This window comes from Zootoca vivipara, chromosome 5 (assembly GCF_965207765.1).
Source record: "Zootoca vivipara chromosome 5, rZooViv2.hap1.1, whole genome shotgun sequence".
Classification (NCBI taxonomy): domain Eukaryota; kingdom Metazoa; phylum Chordata; class Lepidosauria; order Squamata; family Lacertidae; genus Zootoca; species Zootoca vivipara.
In genome coordinates this window covers 59,706,508-59,725,173 of record NC_142588.1, presented here as the reverse complement: position 1 = coordinate 59,725,173, position 18,666 = coordinate 59,706,508, and the positions used below count along the sequence as shown (strand labels likewise).

The window sequence follows — 18,666 nt, the reverse complement described above, 5'->3', positions numbered from 1 at the left end:
GTATATGCTATCTACTTGACGTTTGGTTTTGGTTTCTGTGTCAGCACTTGTACATGGCTCTCTTATTGTTTTCTTTTTGTACTAATAATACTTGATTGAAACTTGATTGAATCTTGTGCCCTTGCGTGCTGCTTGTATTGTATTGGACTTTTGTAAAAATAGGCAGGATTAGCCCATTATTTCAGTGTCTGGTGAAACCAGAGCAGTGCACGGAAATGCCATTTACCTTCCCGCCGGAGCAGTACCTATTTAGCTACTTGCACTTTGACATGCTTTCGAACTGCTAAGTTGGCAGGAGCTGGGACCGAACAACAGGAGCTCACCCCATTGCGGGGATTCGAACTGCCGACCTTCCAATCGGCAAGCCCAAGGCTCAGTGGTTTACACCATACCGCCACCCACATCCCCTGAAAAATCTTACCGCATGTTAATAATACCTGTGACATATATATTTTGTGTCAGAGCCAACATGGCAACTTCCAACTACTTCTTGGAATGGGAGGCAGTGGTAACCATGAGAGGGTGGCGTGTGTTGCTGACTGACCCCGTGGGCATGGCTCACCCACTATTGTCCTGTTGTCCCTTAGGGTAGCATGCTCTGGAAAGACTCTTACTATTGGCTTCTCATGCATCCATCACTCCATGCTAGAGAGGAAGCGGCTGTGCCCCATCAGCATCAGTGAGACCTGCTTGCTTCAATTTGACTGCTGCTTTCTATACTTTGCTGAGGTGTAAATGTGGACTAAATGGGAGATAGAACACTTGAACATATCCTGTCCAGCTTCTGTCTCTTAGGCTTAGCTTTCTACTGCCTGCTTCATCCACTTCAGGGACTTTGCTATAGCTACCAGCTGCTGCATTTCTAGAGACTGCTGCAACTCCTGTATGCTTCCTCATTACCTTTGAGCTTGCACTGTGAGTGTGTCCATGTCCCTGTCTGTCTGTCTGTCATTCCCCCCCCCCATCATGGGGAGGACAACCTGCATTACCCTTGGTTGATGTCTCTTTCTGGTTGTCTTCTTGGCCAACAGCCCTCTGATCTGCACTCAATGATGGCTGCTGCCCTCATAGCCAACAAGCCAGATTTTATCAAGCTGTTTCTTGAGCAAGGTGTGCGCCTGAAGGAGTTTGTTACCTGGGACACCCTGATCTACCTCTATGAAAACATGGCAAACTCCAGCGTCTTCCACACAAAGCTACAGAAGGTGTTAATGGAAGAGAAGGAGCGCTCAGCTTTCTCCAAAGTGCCAAGGGTCCAAATGCACCATGTGTCCCAGGTGCTGAGGGAGCTGTTGGGCGATTTCACTCAGCAGCTGTATCCTAAGCCGAAGAACACTGAGAGACACCGGCTCTCTATCGCCGTGCCCCATATCAAGCTCAATGTAATGTATCCCAGCATGTTATCCCTTATAACCTTTCATGGCACCCCCTTTTAGTACAGAATGTACAGGGCAGTTCATACATCCCCTCTCCACATCTAATAGTGGTCCCTGCACCAATGCCAGGAGAACATCACCTTTGGTAAGCTAGTTATACATATATGTTTTAATATTATACTGTCCTGCAGTCAGTTTGCTGTAGCAGCAGAAACTGAATGAAGAATTGATATTGGAGATTTCTTTTACTGGCATCCAGGACATTCATGCAGTGATTCCCCCTATTTCCAATGTTCAAGTTGCAAGTGCCATCAGTTATGTAACCAAAACAGCACTGCCCAGTTGCAAAAGAGAGGTATCGGCAGGTTTGAAAAAGCTTCCGGTTTGCAGAAGTAAAAAAAATACAACTGTAAGGAGGGAAACTCTCAGCCTACTGCCACAGAATGCTGACTCAGTGTTTGGGGGTATGGAGACAAAAATGGGAGTGGAATAGTGCAGCTGGAATCCTGCACTTCACACTGAAACATTTTGTTGCTGGTTCCATTTACTATGTTCAGTGCCCTTTCTTCACTCACTGGTGCAAATGTTTGGTTTCGACTTCCTTTTAATATGATTGTGGATCTCTGTATCCCAGCCTCTTTCTTAAATTTAGTTCCAAGATTTTGTTTTACAACTTCAAACCAGGAAAAGGCCTGATGTGCTATATCTTCCTAGACTCTAGGAAATGGCCTTAGAATTAGTTAAGCAAGCTGAGGGAGAAAAAGAGACTGTACCAGGGTTAGATGCCTCCTTCCTTGTGCCCTCTGTTGGTGGCAGAAACTGAATGGTGATTCTATGGCTATGTACACACTAGACCTTTGAAGCACATCCCCCCCCCCTCAAACAACGCTGGGCACTGTAGTTTGTTACAGGTTGCTGGGAATTGTAAATCTGAGGAGCAAGCTACAATGCCCAAAATTCTTTGAGGGAAAGAATGTGCTTTGAATGATATTTAAAGTTATGTGTATACAACTTCCATGATGGAAATTAATTTGAGGCTGAAGACACCCGATCCAGTATTGACGTTTGTGTGAAGGCATCATTGACCACGGTGTGTATGGTTCATAGTAGGACAGAAAATGAACATGAACTTGAACATTAAGAACAACAGTCCTTCTTTCACTTACACCACCACGTAGCAATTGTTATCTGATTCAAGTCTTTATAATCATGTTCTTCCCCCACCCCCTCTTTTAAAGGTACAAGGGGTTAGTCTCCGATCCCTATACAAGCGTTCTGCTGGCCGAGTCACATTCACAATGGATCCCATTAGGGACTTGCTCATTTGGGCAATTGTTCAAAGCCGCAAGGAACTGGCTGACATCATCTGGACTCAGGTAAAGTTTACCTTTTTTCAATCATCTCCAGATAGTACCATAGAGGTAAAGGACCCCTGACAGTTAAGTCCAGTTTCAAACAACTCTGGGGTTGCAGCGCTCATCTCACTTTACTGGCTGAGGAAGCCGGTGTTTGTCCACAGACAGTTTTTCTGGGTCATGTGGCCAGCATGACTAAGCCGCTTCTGGCAAAACCAGAGCAGCGCACAGAAACGCCCTTTACCTTCCCGCCAGAACGGTACCTATTTATCTACTCGCACTTTGACATGCTTTCGAACTGCTAGGTTGACAGGAGGTGGGACTGAGCAACAGGAGCTCACCCCGTCATGGGGATTCAAACCGCCAACCTTCTGATTGGCAAGCCCTAGGCTCAGTGGTTTAGACCACAGCGCCACCCGTGTCCCTACAGATAGTACCATACTGAGCTCAAAAAAAGCTGGTAAGATGTCTTCATACTTGTCTTCCTTACAGTCCTGAGCCTTCACAACCTTCACTGCCTCTGCTAGCAGCAGCCCCCTTGCGTGAGACATGGAGTTCCTTTGGCACTCCTTTAACATGAGGGGGCCTTGGGCCTAGTTCTCACTTAGGTGATAAATTTGCATCTAGGTAAAGGGGCCCCTGACCATCAGGTCCAGTCGTGTCCGACTCTGGGGTTGCGGCGCTCATCTCGCTCTATAGGGAGCCAGTGTTTGTCCGCAGACAGCTTCCGAGTCATGTGGCCAGCATGACAAAGCTGCTTCTGGCGAACCAGAGCAGCGCACAGAAACCCTGTTTACCTTCCCGCCGGAGCGGTCCCTATTTATCTACTTGCACTTTGATGTGCTTTCGAACTGCTAGGTGGGCAGGAGCTGGGACCGAGCAACGGGAGCTCACCCTGTTGCAGGGATTCAAACCGCCAACCTTCTGATCAGCAAGCCCTAGACTCTGTGGTTTAACCCACAGCGCCACCTGGGTCCCTAGATTTGCATCTAAGTTGCACCAATTGAGGTTGCACATGGCAAAATGCTCTTCCATTTTAAAAAAATGAAAGATACTCTCCACATAGAAGATAATCCTGGATTTCTAATGTACAGGGATTATTATTTTTTGCAAAGATACTGTTACTCCTGTGAGTCTCCGCTTGGAGTTTGAAGCAATCCAGGCCAGTCACAGGTTTGCTAGTGAGAAGTCAGTGAGAAGCTGGGAATGACAAAGATGTCCGCAGACTAGGAGTGGGAAGGGATGAAAGAGCTGCAAGCTCACTTCCAAAAGAGAGGACTCCTGAAGGTTACACGGTCAACCTGGGACCTAGAAGTATCATGTTCTTGCTAACCTGAGTCCTTTTGCTTCAGAGCCAGGACTGCACTGCAGCAGCTTTGGCTTGCAGCAAGATACTGAAGGAGCTGTCCAAGGAGGAAGATGACACTGACAGCACAGAGGAAATGCTGAGCCTGGCAGAGGAGTATGAGTACCGAGCCATTGGTGAGTCTGGGGTAGCAGGCCTCTGATCAGGGTGCATTAAGTCCTCCAACTTACTGGATGTTTCCCTGTGATACCTACTCTCTCTCCCCTTTTCAAACTACAGACCACCATGGTGTTATCTCATGAAAGGCTAGATCCCTCAGTACAACTACATAGATCCTATAGATTCAGTTCAGTCTGAAACATTGGCATTTTGTATGTAAATGCTCTGTAAGCAGTGATACCAACAGCAGGTGAACACTGGGATCAAGAAGCTAAGAAGCTACACTACAACTATGCCTGTTCCCTAACTAAGTCGCTTTAGAGCCCCTCCCCCCAACACATATCCTACTTCCTGAGCCCTTTGACTCCAGTCAGCCACACACATAGTTGTAGTCTCTGTTTCTATGACTAGAAATGCAGTGTCATTATAGTGGTATTATTGCTTATTATGTCTTGCAATGCACATGATGCACACCTGTGACCTGTGATAAGGCTGAGAGGCACAGGGCTTGTCCACACTTCCTTTCGCCGCACCGCTTTTCCCTCAGGGAAACTCGCTCTTTACTGCTGAATCAGAGCAAATGTCAGTTGGGGTTTTCTATGGACTGGCATTTGCTTTGATTCAGTGGTAAAAGCAGATATAGTGGTAGGGCTGATGGAAAACCCCTAAGTCCTGTGCTTTCTAGGACCGCAGTGGCTGGCCAAGGTCACCCAGAGAGCTTCATGCCTGAGTAGGGATTGGAAACCAGTCCTGGGCCAACACGATAACCACTACACTACTGTGGCTTTCACAGTCTTGGGTGTTAAGTTTGTTACATAGCAGCTCACTAATCCTCAGGCTAAGCTACCTCACAGGCTTGTTTAAGGTGGAAGTGTTCCTCAGAGAACCTGTGGGAGAGAAATACAAAAGAAATAATAAGAATCTCTAATCCCGGTTACTCTTCTAGGTGTCTTCACTGAATGTTACCGGAAGGATGAAGAAAGAGCCCAAAAACTATTGATCCGCATATCTGATGCTTGGGGGAAGACCACCTGCTTACAACTAGCCCTGGAGGCCAAAAATATGAAATTTGTGTCTTATGGGGGCATCCAGGTTGGAGTGCTTACTGGCAAAACTTTGTTGCTAAAATAGTAATGTTAATCTGATTTACAGCTAACTGTGCAATATGTAGCCCCAACAGAATGGATTAACTGAAATACTTAGAAGAGAGACCACTGTTGGGGAAACATCACCCAATTTCCACCCTTTAAAGTAACCATCTCTGTTGCTACTACTGCCTGAAGAACCTCAGACCTCACTATGCATGCCCAGTGCTGCTGATGCTCCATTGACAGAAAAGGTCATCCTTTCAGCTACTGGGAAACTTTGGCTGCCCCTTTAAGAATTCTTGTGTTGTAGTTCCTGCTGCTCCATTGAGGGTGAACACTCAGGGTTTGAACTACAGAAATACTGCAGAAACTCTACTGCAAAGAGCAGGCCTTCTAGAACAAGTAATGGTGGAAAATTGTAAAGCAATACCACCAGGACTACATTAGTTCACTTCTAAAAAAATAAGAGAAATATCATCTGAGTTTTCAAATACAAATGAGTGAGTGAATTAACATAAGAACAGCCCCACTGTATGAGACCAAAGGCCTACCATTCCTGCATTCTGTTTTCAGTGTGGCTAACCAAATGCAACAGGAAGAATGGTGTTGACTGTAGAGGAGGGGGGGGGAAAGCTATTGTGGAAACACTATTCGTTCTAGGTTGCAGATGTGGAATCAGTGTGTGATATGGGGGCACAGCAGTTAAGTCAAGGCCTACAGCTTGTACTGCCAGTGATTCTGACTCAGCTAACAACACAGCTCATGTTTGTGTGCATCCTTCTGGGTCCTGAGATCCACACATGATGGCCACTTTCATTTTGCCAGAGCATGTGACAAGCCTTATCACCCTCCTTTGTTTCCTTTGCCAAGTTCAAACCACACAAATTTCTGGCATATACCACAATGCTATTTGTCCTCTATTTTTGGCATAAAGCCCACAGACTTTCAGCAGAGAATGTTGCCTGCTGTCCACACTGCAAACTGATCCCCAAGTATGTCCCATCTTTCGCCTTCTGTACTTGACCTTACCCAGGACATGGAAAACAGGCCTCAACCTTCATTGCACCTTGTTCCTCTTTCTAGGCTTTCTTAACCAAAGTTTGGTGGGGGAAGCTGAGTGTCGATAATGGGATATGTTGGGTCATCATGTGTATGCTGTTCTTCCCCCTTCTCTACACTGGCCTCATCACATTCAGGTACTTGTCAGGGCTTGGCTGCACGTTTTTGTACTGCATGGTAGTAGCTATGACCAATCCACTCTTACAGTTTTCTGGTATCGCCTCCAAAGATGTAAAACTGTATCATTCTTTCTTACTTTTCACAGAGAGAAGAGGCTGCAGCCTATGACTTGCCTGAACCGCTTCCGAGCCTTCTTTACGGCTCCTGTTGTCATCTTCCACCTCAATATCCTTTCCTACTTCACCTTCCTGTGGCTCTTTGCCTATGTGTTGATGATAGATTTCCAGCCAACTCCATCCTGGCGGGAGTATGTCATCTATTTCTGGCTCTTCTCCTTGGTGTGCGAGGAGACACGGCAGGTATTGGCTATGCAAAGGCGGCCGTGACAATGCAGTTCAGAAACAGTGCTCTCAAGTGCCTCTTCCCATAGGCTATGTGTGGGGAACTTTTTCCAGCCCAAAGGGTCACATACCCTCATAGGCAACCTTCTGGGGGCCACATGACAGTGCTGAATAGTGAGTGAGGCCAGGGCATGACTGGGGACAAAAGTGGATAGAGCAATAGATGCTACCTTTGTACACTTTGCCTTTATTATAGTCTAGCAATGCAACAGTCAGGGATTTCTACAGACAAACACACCATACCTCTCTTCATCCAGGATAGCAAGAGAAGCATCATCATCACAGTTCAAGAATACATTCCAGCTATGCAAAAGCACTCATGAAGAGTGCTAGGCAGAGACAGTGAGGGATGTAGCCTGGGGAGGAGGCATGGCATGGAGAATCTCAGTGGCCAATTATAGAAACCTTGATGGACACATTTGTTCTGTGGGCCTGAGATTCCTCCCTCCCTCCCTCCCTCCTTAGGCTTTTGGTCCTTTTGAGATTATTGTTTTACGTGTGACAAATGAGAAATTGTTACTCAGCTGTTGGAATCAATCTCCAAGAAAACTACTGTGGGGAAATTGCATTTGATATCCTGGTTTGTAATTAGAGAGCAAGTCCCAATTTTCTGGTTCATATGCAAAGGAGAAGGGAATAGTGCCTTGACACAATGCTTTTTTATCCAATAAACTATGGTTAGTAAAATCATTTCTCTTCCTTTAGCTTTTTTATGACCCTGATGGGTTTGGCTTAGTGAAAATGGCTTCCTTGTACCTCAACGATTTCTGGAATAAATTAGATGTGTGCGCCATCCTAATCTTTATAGCTGGGCTAAGCTGCAGGTGAGTTAATATGCAATGATTCCAGCTAGCTGGAAAGGGAAGGAAACAAGGCATGCTGGGAAAATGAGTGGGGTTTTTTAAAATCTAAATGCTGATTTATGCTTAATTTTTTCATCAAACTGGATCACTTTGCCAACATATAATTGGAGGCTTGTGTTTATGTTGTATTTTTATCCCTCAGTTCAATCCCCTTTAGATCCATGTATGAGGAAGCTTACAAGCTGCCCATTTGCTACCAGACCCAATTCAGTATGTTGATATTAGCATATAAAACCCTAAATGACTAAGGGCCTAAACTCTTGAAAGACAATCTCTCCCCATACCTCTCAAATCAGGCCCTGTGTTATGCAGGGAAGACTCTTCTTCTGGTCCTGCCTTTATCCATCTTGCTGTGATGCAGAATAGGGCAGTGTCCTGGTTGTGGAAGATATGACTGTCATCCTCACTGATCATTTTTAGGAAGCAGCCCTGACATCTCTCAGAAGAATGGTCTAGAAAAATAAGTAAATTTATGTATGCAAAGCTGCTGCCTGCTATGCCACAGTTCCCTTTAACTGGCTCTTTCGTGAATTGGCAGGACTGGAATTGTTGAACATTTGGCATCACTTGCTGCTCTTTTCCTGGTTGGAGATCTAATCTCACTCCTGAAACTCCCAACCCAGTTCCCTCTAAGCCTCTAAGCCTCTTCTATTTCTATGGGTATTTTTCATCTTTTGGCTGCTGTGCTTGGTATGCCTTAGGAAATAGTTGTAGCAGGAGCATATGCGCAATCCCCTTTGTTTATTTGAATGACAGTTGTTTGCTGCAGCAGGTCGGACACTAGTGCAGAGATATATGGGTCCTTTGGCAATCAAGCCTCCTTGCTTCCTTGTGTCTGGGTATAGTGATATTTGGAAATGTCTTTCTGAAATTTCCTCTTGCTGTCTCAATAAGTGTGTTTTTGTTTCTTTCCCCTGTGCTAAGATGGATTCCAGCCACTTTATATCCTGGAAGGATCATTCTGTCTCTGGCTTTTATTATTTTTTGCCTGCGTTTGATGCACATATTCACAGTCAGTAAAACTCTAGGCCCCAAGATCATCATAGTGAAGAGGATGGTAAGTTGTTTCTACTGATAAGCACCATGGTGACTGCATAGTCTCTGGCATTCCTTTTATGATGAGGGTGCCAGAATCAAATAACGTCCTGGGGCAACAATTGTTTCTGCTTTGTTTTGTGGGCTTACAGATGAAGGATGTCTTTTTCTTCCTCTTCCTCTTGGCTGTTTGGGTTGTGTCCTTTGGAGTCGCCAAGCAAGCCATCTTGATCCACAATGAGAAGCGTGTGGACTGGATCTTCCGAGGCGTTGTTTACCATTCTTATTTGACAATATTTGGACAGATCCCTTCCTATATCGATGGTACAGAATACAGAATCATTGCATACTGTGGACTAGCAAGGGACAATTTGTTTGAATGCCTCACTTCACCACTAAGAGTGCAGACAGCCCATCCCCCACCCCCACATGAATGCGACCCAATATATGTGTGGTGCTGAGAAATAGATTCAAACCAGGAAATGGCAGTAGACAGCTGGAGAGTCCTTGTAGCTCACAAAGAGACTCTCTTTGGAGCCCGAAGAGGAGTTCAGTGAGGACGTAGGAAGTCCCAAAGAGATCTGAGATGCAGCAAGGCTTTGTTTAGACTGCTCAGAGTCCCCACTTAACAGTTGACACACACGGGTAGGGCAGCAGCTGCTGCTGCTGCTGCTGCTTTTCTGTACAGCCTCCAGCCACCCTCGGAGCTTCAACTCTAGTTGAAGAGTTGTGTGGAGAGAGAGCAGAAGAGCAGGGGAAAACGAGTTTAGAGGCTTTTTGGAGGATGCTCCCCACTTACAAAATTTTTGCTTATGCATGTGGGGGCCCATAATGTAACCCCCATGTAAGTAGGAGGATGCCTGTATACAGTAAGCTCGGAACTTACACACTTGGCAAAAAAGCATCCAAAAAAAATTGAAAGGGGGTGAGCATCTGGGGAGAAAGACTTTGGCAACCCCACCTGCCATCAAACCCAATGTGTTTTGACTATACAAAATTTGGCTTTAGGCATAATCCCAGGAACATGTAAGTTGTGGGCTGACTGTATTCAAACAGCTCCAAATAGGCCCAGACCTGACCTCGCATGGGGGCACTGTGTAAAAAGCAGTAAACATGAAGCAATGGTGCAAGCAATCATTAACTAAATAAACATGTGATAATCAAGCTTTTTAGAAAAATATGGCTACCTAAATTGCTTTTGATTGAGGCTGCTCTGGCGTAAGTAACCATCATGCTGTTATCATGTATTGCTGACCTTTAACATGTGATAAAATTATCCCAATGGTGCCCCTTGTGTTAAGTAAGTTCTGGTTTGATTAAGTAGCACCTGAAGTATATGCACCAATATTCGCTTCTTAGTCCCAAGACAGCTACATCACTTTGTTTCTCAGCCCTTGTTCTTAGGCTGCTGCTATAAATAGCACTTCAAGCAAATACAGGGTCCCCATGAGATGAGCTCCTGTGACATGTCTCTGGCAGCAATTCACTGGCAGCACATCTTTAATAACATTTCTCAGAGGGGGAGGAAGAAAAGTGTGTGATTATGTGAATCTCCACTCAGATTAGCTCCTGCTTTCATATCGGTCAGTAAAGGACTGAGTCATTCATTCCATACCTTCGAAAAACTTTGTTTTCTAAACTCTAAACAGAGCTTGACATCTGTCATTCTGTGTTATAGATATGGCATTTCAGATTACTCTCAGCAGGCAAGAAAATAGGATGAGGACTTCCTGTTCCAGGAACAGCTCAGCACTTTTGAGGTTCATTGTGTTTTATGGCAGGAGTGAACTTCAACCCGGATCAGTGCAGCCCAAATGGTACTGACCCATACAAGCCCAAGTGCGCAGAAAACAATGAGACGAACCAACAGCCCATCTTCCCTGAGTGGTTGACAGTCATCTTGCTCTGCCTGTACCTGCTCTTCACCAACATCCTTCTCCTCAATCTCCTCATTGCAATGTTCAAGTGAGTTCTACATTCAGCACCAACTTCTATCATTTCTTTCCCCTTAGTTCATTTCTAACAACAATGAGACTGACAGGCCTAGAAAGCCTGTCATGGTCACTGCCCTTTGATCAACCAAGCTTCTTGTGATTTACATCAAGCCCAGATTGCCAATTTGCAACATGCGCAGAACCCAACTAGAGGTTGCATGGTCCAGTTCAGGACATCACTTGAGCAGCTAAGCAGAGGTAGTATTAATGGATAGTAGCAGGCAGTTCTGCAAGATGCCTCCACTATTCAGAATGGAGATGTGCTTCTGCAAGACTTTTCCCCTCCATCACTACTTATGGGATGTTTAGGAGATGCCCACCACACTCTATATGTATTTAAAATACAACCACAGAGTGGCAGAGCTAACTCTTGTATTCTTTTCTCCTAGCTACACATTCCAGCAGGTGCAGGAGCACACCGATCAAATCTGGAAGTTTCAGCGCCATGACCTGATTGAGGAGTACCATGGCAGGCCCCCTGCTCCACCACCCTTCATTCTTCTCAACCACCTGCAGCTCTTCATTAAGCGGGTCATTCTCCGGAAGCCAGCCACACGGCATAAGCAGCTCAGTAAGAAGCTCTGCTGGGTAGGGCCTTGCAGAGTTGGTGTTGCAGGGTCAGCTTGACTGGAGTTATAATATAAGGGTACCCCCCTCCATCACTGCTGACCATTTTTATGATGGCCTGTGACATTTGTCAATACTGGAATGGAGGAGATTGAAGCATGTGCTATAACGGGGGACACCAGAGCCATTGGTTCTCTTAGGAGACCCTGGAAAACAACAGCAATGTGCCTTTCTTCATGTAATTCCTACTCCTATGACATCATGGTATGCACGACACGTGAGGGTGACATAGAATGTTTAAAGGCAACAACGGGAATATCTGCATTAACAGCTTTAATCTTATCAGAGAAAGGAATATTGTTATATACATTGGATTCAAGGGATGGCCTATCTGCCTCTCCTCATCCATAACTGGGAACTGTGTGCATTACATTGCCTCTTCTGTTTGATTGATCTGCAGAAGAGAAGCTTGAGAAGAATGAAGAGGCAGCTCTCTTGTCCTGGGAGATGTACATGAAGGAAAACTACCTGCAGATTCAACAGTCCCAACAGAAGCAGAACACTGAACAGAAGATCAATGACACTGCAGAAAGGTGAGGTATCTTTGCCATGCAAAGTCACCAATGCCAGACCAACTGGGTATGCTGCTCATGGGTACAGCTCAAAAGAACCTGGTGGAGCTAGCACTTCACTCATGCATACTGCTCTTAAGGCCTTGCAGCTGCCAGAGGTCCTCACCATTGCGCTACCCTATCGTACCGCAATTTGTTCATTATGACATAGAACAGCACTTACTGTGGAAATTAGTGTCATAAGCCCACACTCCATTTTAGAGGTGCACCCCATGGACAGTCATAGAAAAACAGCCTTACTCATTTATTGAAGCTATAAATGATATACCTAAATGGCAAGTTTTGAGGGCTCAGTGGCTGTCAATAGGATACTGCCTGCACCTCTCACTTAACACTGATTTTTTTTTTCCTCCGAAGAATGGATATGCTGGTAGAAATGCTGGACCTCGATCGGGTGAAAAGGACAGGGCTGGTGGAGCAGAAGTTGGCATATCTGGAAGAGCAGGTGAGGGGTGACTTTTAAGGCTTTCCCCATCTGGAGAATGCTGAAGGCTCATGAGGAGGATGGGGTGAACTGAAGCTTGTCAGTCAATGTCAGGAAAGGGTGGGAAGAAAATAAGATCAGGTGCCCTATCTTGTGTCAGCCACATTAAAGGTGAAGGGACCCCTGACCATTAGGTCCAGTTGTGACCGACTCTGGGGTTCCGGCACTCATCTCGCGTTATTGGCCGAGGGAGCTGGCGTACAGCTTCCAGGTCATGTGGTCAGCATGACAAAGCCGCTTCTGGCGAACCAGAGCAGCACACAGAAATGCCGTTTATCTACTTGCATAAATATTTATCTATCTATCTATCTACCTATTTATCTACTTGCACTTTGACATGCTTTCGAACTGCTAGGTTGGCAGGAGGTCAGCCACATTACTTCACTACATTACAGAGGTTTCCACACAGAGGAGTCTCTTAAGTGCCAGCTTCTTTCTGCCATTAACTAGCCAGAGGAAATGTGGCCAATTGTCTGCTCACCTACATGATTAACCTTATCTAAGTGGAGATCATGTTCTCTATGGAAGAAGGGAGATCCATGAATGATTCACCAGTAAGAACAATGTGTTTCCTGGACCAAAATTGGAGAAAAGATCATTCCCAGATTACTTTTTGGGACCTAGACTCACTCAACAGACTTATCTTCTAAATCAAGAAATCCTTAATAATAAAACTATTTTTTTTAAAAAAGACTTATCTTCCCCTTCCCTACCCCCCTTTCTGGACAGAGGTGCTGGTTGATAAGTGCAGGCCTTAACAAGTTTGATGGGCTGCTTCTTTTTAGATGTTCCAGTTTTCAAAGGCACTGCGGTGGGTGGTTCACTCACTGTCTAGCAGTGGATTTGGATCAGAAGAAGATGTCCCCACCATAGGTATGTCTGGCTACAAATATGAGTCTGAGGACTATTCCCACCCCCCACCCCTCTCTCTCTATAATTTTGATTCTGATACTTGTGGTATATACCTACTTTGTACTCATCATTTACGACTGCTGGGATAGCTCAGTGAGCATGAGACTCTTAATCTCAGGGTTGTTATCTGGAGCCCCACATTGGGCAAAAGATTCCCGCATTGCAGCAGGTTGGTCTTGATTAACCTTGTGGTCCCTTCCAACTCGACAGTTCTGTGAGGGAACAGCATGAATTGTTTTCAGGTTTTCCAGACATATTTGTCCTTCTGCTTCCCCTGCATGTATTTTATTTGAGAAACATTGTAAATTATACATGCACACACAAATGCTGTTGATCATAACGGAAGTGAAATGTGTGTATTTTCTACTTGGTTTTTGGAACCTGAGTGCAAAACATGTCACAAGAAGTGGAGCTTAGATAGGCCAGTTGCCCAACTTAGTTTGAGCTATACTGAGCAGTACTTTCCCTGGACATGGCAATTTTGATTTATCCAAGTGTCAGTTCTAGTAAACTAGTGTTGTCATATTTCAAACAGTGAAAATCCGGACAGAAACGTTGTTGAGCATTTTGGCAAAAAAGCAAACAAAATTGCCATTTTTTAGATATTTTTATGGGAAATCGTCAAAAACAGCACTGCCGGCATGGGCTGCCATATGTCCAGTATTCCAGTTATGTCCAGGAAATTCCGGACGTATGGCAACCCTAAGTAAACAGACAAATCTGGGACTGAGGTCCACCACTGACAGCCACCCAGATCCAAGGTAGTGGCGATGCTCAATAGAATACCATACCATATTACCTAAATAATGCATCTGTTAGGTGTGGCCCTTAACTGCTGTAATTTCCTTGCTTTTTGGAGCTTGAGAGAACATAGAAAACACAACATGCTGAAATGTAACTTTTTTTGCTAATTGAATTATACCTGCACGAGGAAACTTGTTTCATTAGGAGGAAAGACTACACAAACAGAATTGTAGACAATGAATGTGATAGAATTTGCCTTAATCTAACCAGTTTTGAGTAAAAGTGCATCTATATCAGAATACTGTCTTCCAGCAGTGGTTGGTTGGCTAGAAATAAAATAAAATCCAAAAATACAGAGACCCAAAAGCATGTCATGGTGAGATCCACAGTCTGAATATGTGGAATGTGAAGAAGTCATGTTGTTTCACCTAGTTCCCAGCAGAGCTCCTGAGATGAAGGAATGCCATGAAGAGGATGTCCCAGAATCTTTTCACACCATATATCATGTGAGCGCCAGGAACCTCATGTATCCTAGCTCCACTGCTGTCTGCTTTCCTGTACCAGATGAGAAGGTCCCTTGGGAGGTAGGAGCTTTATATCTTAGGGAGCAATATATGGTTTCATATAAAAAAGAAGGAATGATGCCATAAGTCATTATGTGTGACCACGGTTGTGCATGACTGAGAGCAGATCTATATTACAATCTTAAGATGGTTTAATAGCCATTACTTCTCCCCAGTGAACCCTGCAAACTGTCCTTCTGTGAGGACAGGGGCATTAGAAATTTCTAGCAAGAATTTGCCATACCCTCACATTCTATAGTTCTGACACAGGAGAAGCCATGCCAATTAAACTGGCTAAAAATGTATATGGAGAGGTGATACAGATATTTGTAGTGTATATATGATGCCTGTAGACTTCAATTAGCACACCACACCCCAACAAAATTGGCTTTGGGCTTTGGAAGTTGATGGTAGTAATATTGTCAGCTTCCCTTGGCACAATAAGAGGGGTCTGAAGAGAGCCCGTGTGCAGTTTTTGCCACAGGTGCATTGCTCATGCATGAGAAAACATACTTGTTTGTTTGTTAAGATTGTATATGCTGCCCTAAGCTAACAAGCTTTCACAGTGGCTCACAAGATCATAACAAGATAAAAGTATGAATAACAATCATATATAACATATGGAAACATAACAGAGCAGGAAACAACAAGCAAAAACATGTGGCACATTAGTTCTGGGAGTAGTGTCAGAGCTGCCAAACACAGAAAAGCACACTCCAGAATTTAGATACAAGGAAAGTCATAAATGAAGAACTCGTGAGTTCTTGCTTCTGGGTTCTCAATAATAGATCATGCTTGAAATGTGAATTTGTGCTGCTCTAGAATACTCTGAGATATGTCTAAAACATCCTTCCCCCTGACAGGTAGAGTTTGAGATCTACAACCCTCCCTTCTACAGTGCAGAAAGGCAGGAGAATGCTTCACCTGACTTCCTGAAAGAGTAAGTATGTCCTCAGAGAGATAGAAACATACACAAACACTATCTGTACTATTTTTGCTCTTTCTTCCTCTGTTTATGCCACCCATTTTCTAGTGATTGTATTTTATTGTACTGGTGAACTACTTTGAGTTTGATTTTCATTGACTCGATATGTTGCAGAGATGAAAGCTTTGCCCCTGTCTTCCAGCTCTTTAGAGACTCTTTCAAGGATAAACTTCAACAGTATGGATGGAGATATCAACAGACAGAGCTTCCATGGCACCTATCTTATCGAGGAGGGCCTGCCACTGTGAGTGAATCTGGTAACAAGAGTGGGAATATTCATTATGGTGCCCACGTCACACCAGCAGCAACATAATTCTTTTAATTTTTTTATAGGAATCCCATGGGAAGGACAGGCCTGAAGGGCCAAGGTATTCTTCGGTTCTTTGGACCAAATCACGCTCTTCACCCTGTTGTGACACGGTGAGTAGATAGCAGGGTGCCATTTTTCATCCCTATAAGTGTAGTCTTCTACTCTTAAGTTGGTAGGTCTGTGCTCAGGACTGTGAGAAACCACGAAATAAGCTATAAATGATTTCCAATAAAGGGCAGGAGCCTGTTCTTACTCCTCAGTTCTTGGTTCCAGTCAAGGGCAATTTCACCAGGCTCATTTTGAGAGCAACAAGATGCATTTTTTTTCTCACTTCAGACTTGTACTCATCCATAAGGAGTCTGCTTTTCACAAGTTAATACTGTCAAGTGCCCTGCCTATTTTCAGAGCACTTTTGAGCCTTAGCTGATAAATGCAGCGCCTTTGCAGGAGTAAGTGCTGTATCCATGGCAACAACAGGCCAGGAAAAGAAGCATGGATGTCCCTAGCCTAAAAACTGACTGATGCAGGTCATGTAGGCTGCAGATAGCATCCTTGCTTCAGAAGACTTTTTTTTTCTTGCTTCCAAAAAGCAGCGTTTTGTCCTTGTGTCTGGAATCTGGGAACTATGTCAAAGAAATTGTATTTGAAGCTGAGAACATTTCACAGGCACCAGAGAAGTCCATCACAGTAGCTGTGGTGCAGAGACTTCTCACTATCATTTTTTTAAAGATGTGTGTATACATAGAATGATAGCTATATCCTGTCTTTTTTCCATTACACAACTCAAGGCGGCACATGCTGGGTTCCCATGTGGTCTTCCATCCAGACAGTGTCCAGACCCAGATCTGCATAGCTGCCTCAAAGTCATTGTATCAAGTGCCTTCAAACCATGGGATAATACTCTGTAACATCTTTCTCTGTGGTGTTTGTAGCTGGAGGAGGAATGTGGATGGATCCATTTATAGAAAAAGCTTAAAGAAAATGCTGGAAGTCTTAATAGTAAAATTCCCCTTTTCGGATCACTGGGCTTTGCCTGGGGTAAGTAGTTATATTTCTTCACATCTAGCCCATATTTGAAGAAGGGAGGTGTATGCCAAGGTTTTAATAAAGTCAGAGTGATAAATTACATGAGCTGTTAAAACAACCATAATTGCATTCCAGGGGCTCTGCCATAGAAAATGCCAACCCTAAAAAGCCTTTCATAAAACAACAGGGCACTAAAACTAAGTTAAGTTGACCTTCTTTCTTAGCCTTGTGCCAGTGAGCTCCCACTGATTGTTGTGCTAGGTGTATCTTTTGTCTGATTGGTTCTTAAAAGTTCAAGCCAGAGGTTCTAGCTTTCTTGTTTGAGTTTCCAAGATTTGACTGTAATACTCATTCAGGAGTGCCTGGCGTGCTCTGGTCCATGGGGTCACGAAGAGTCGGACACGACTAAACAACAACAACAACTCATTCACTTGAAAGGCATACTTTCCTGCAACTCCAAGAAACGTTTGCCAGCTGGAAACCAGATAGAAACTCCTGCTTTCTTGGCCTGGTATCTTGGAACATACTGTGTAAAGCCTTAGCTGCTTCTTACATCAAGTAATGTTTTGATTTTTCTTCCAGGGATCTTTAGAGCCAGGGGAAGCTTTGCCACAGAAGTTGAAGCGGGTCCTAAGACGGGAATTCTGGCCACAGTTTCAGAAATTGCTGAATCAGGGTACAGAGGTACTTTGAGCGCCAATGGGACTTGACTAAAACATAATGAATCACAAGGGCACTGTCAGTTGAACCACTTTGCCCCACCCCCAAAATAATGTATGACAAGATGGTGGGGAACTACATCCCATTAGCCTTTGGGGCATGATGCACCAAATGGGCACATGACATAGTCTTAAATCAATAGCGTTTTAAAAGTGAAGAGGAGGTTTTAGGCTCCAGACAATTCACCAGTACTTTGTAACTTCCTGTGGACACTCTCTGGTCATACACTCCTCAACTGCTGCCTTAGATCACATCTGTGGGCTGGGGTGCTGAAGCAGAGTAGACTCTGTCATGCTTTCCCATGAGCCCTTAACCTGAGATCCACGCAGTGATTCCTCCCTACAAGGCCCAGTATGGAAAGCTGACACAGAGACATGGTGCAGAAGAGAAAGATGGAGGGAACAAGTGGTAGGCTTGAATTGGTAGTTGTAGCTCTAGGAGTGTGATGAAATCTAATTGTGGCGCTGTGGGTTAAACCACTGAGCCTTGGGTTTGCCGATCAGAAGCTCGGCGGTTTGAATCCCCCCCCCCCGCAACGGAGTGAGCTCCCGTTGCTCAGTCCCAGCTCCTGCCAACCTAGCAGTTCGAAAGCACGTCAAAGTACAAGTAGATAAATAGGTACCGCTACAGTGGCAAGGTAAATGGTGTTTCCGTGTGCTGCTCTGGTTCTCCAGAGGCGGCTTTGTCATGCTGGAAGCTGTACGCCGGCTCCCTCGGCCAATAACATGAGATGAGCACCACAACCCCAGAGTCAGTCACGACTGGACCTAATGGTCAGGGGTCCCTTTACTAACCTTACATCCTTGGGCACTTTGGTTGAGGCATATCTTCTTTAATAAAGGAGCAAAGCCACCATGCCCTTGGAAAAGCTACTTTAATATCTACTCTTCATCTCAGTCATTTGGAGAGATCTTTAGAACATAATGATCACCAACTTTAGGAAGATTCCATACATTATGTCTTCTCT

At 44.6% G+C, this 18,666-nt stretch overlaps 1 protein-coding gene across 1 annotated transcript in view; it reads left to right on the top strand.

Annotated features, from left to right (window-relative positions):
- TRPM2 (transient receptor potential cation channel subfamily M member 2) overlaps nt 1–18,666 on the top strand; it is a 45,049-nt gene that overhangs the window by 21,768 nt on the left and 4,615 nt on the right. The window contains exons 12-31 of the mRNA XM_035132382.3: nt 1,032–1,382; nt 2,615–2,752; nt 4,084–4,213; nt 5,143–5,288; nt 6,368–6,480; nt 6,609–6,822; nt 7,570–7,688; nt 8,652–8,784; nt 8,915–9,086; nt 10,544–10,727; nt 11,146–11,327; nt 11,784–11,916; nt 12,313–12,400; nt 13,225–13,312; nt 14,528–14,679; nt 15,522–15,598; nt 15,786–15,887; nt 15,977–16,063; nt 16,886–16,991; nt 17,562–17,663. Of these exons, the coding sequence (XP_034988273.2) occupies nt 1,032–1,382; nt 2,615–2,752; nt 4,084–4,213; nt 5,143–5,288; nt 6,368–6,480; nt 6,609–6,822; nt 7,570–7,688; nt 8,652–8,784; nt 8,915–9,086; nt 10,544–10,727; nt 11,146–11,327; nt 11,784–11,916; nt 12,313–12,400; nt 13,225–13,312; nt 14,528–14,679; nt 15,522–15,598; nt 15,786–15,887; nt 15,977–16,063; nt 16,886–16,991; nt 17,562–17,663 (2,817 nt within the window). The remainder of the gene's footprint in view (nt 1–1,031; nt 1,383–2,614; nt 2,753–4,083; nt 4,214–5,142; nt 5,289–6,367; nt 6,481–6,608; nt 6,823–7,569; nt 7,689–8,651; nt 8,785–8,914; nt 9,087–10,543; nt 10,728–11,145; nt 11,328–11,783; nt 11,917–12,312; nt 12,401–13,224; nt 13,313–14,527; nt 14,680–15,521; nt 15,599–15,785; nt 15,888–15,976; nt 16,064–16,885; nt 16,992–17,561; nt 17,664–18,666) is intronic.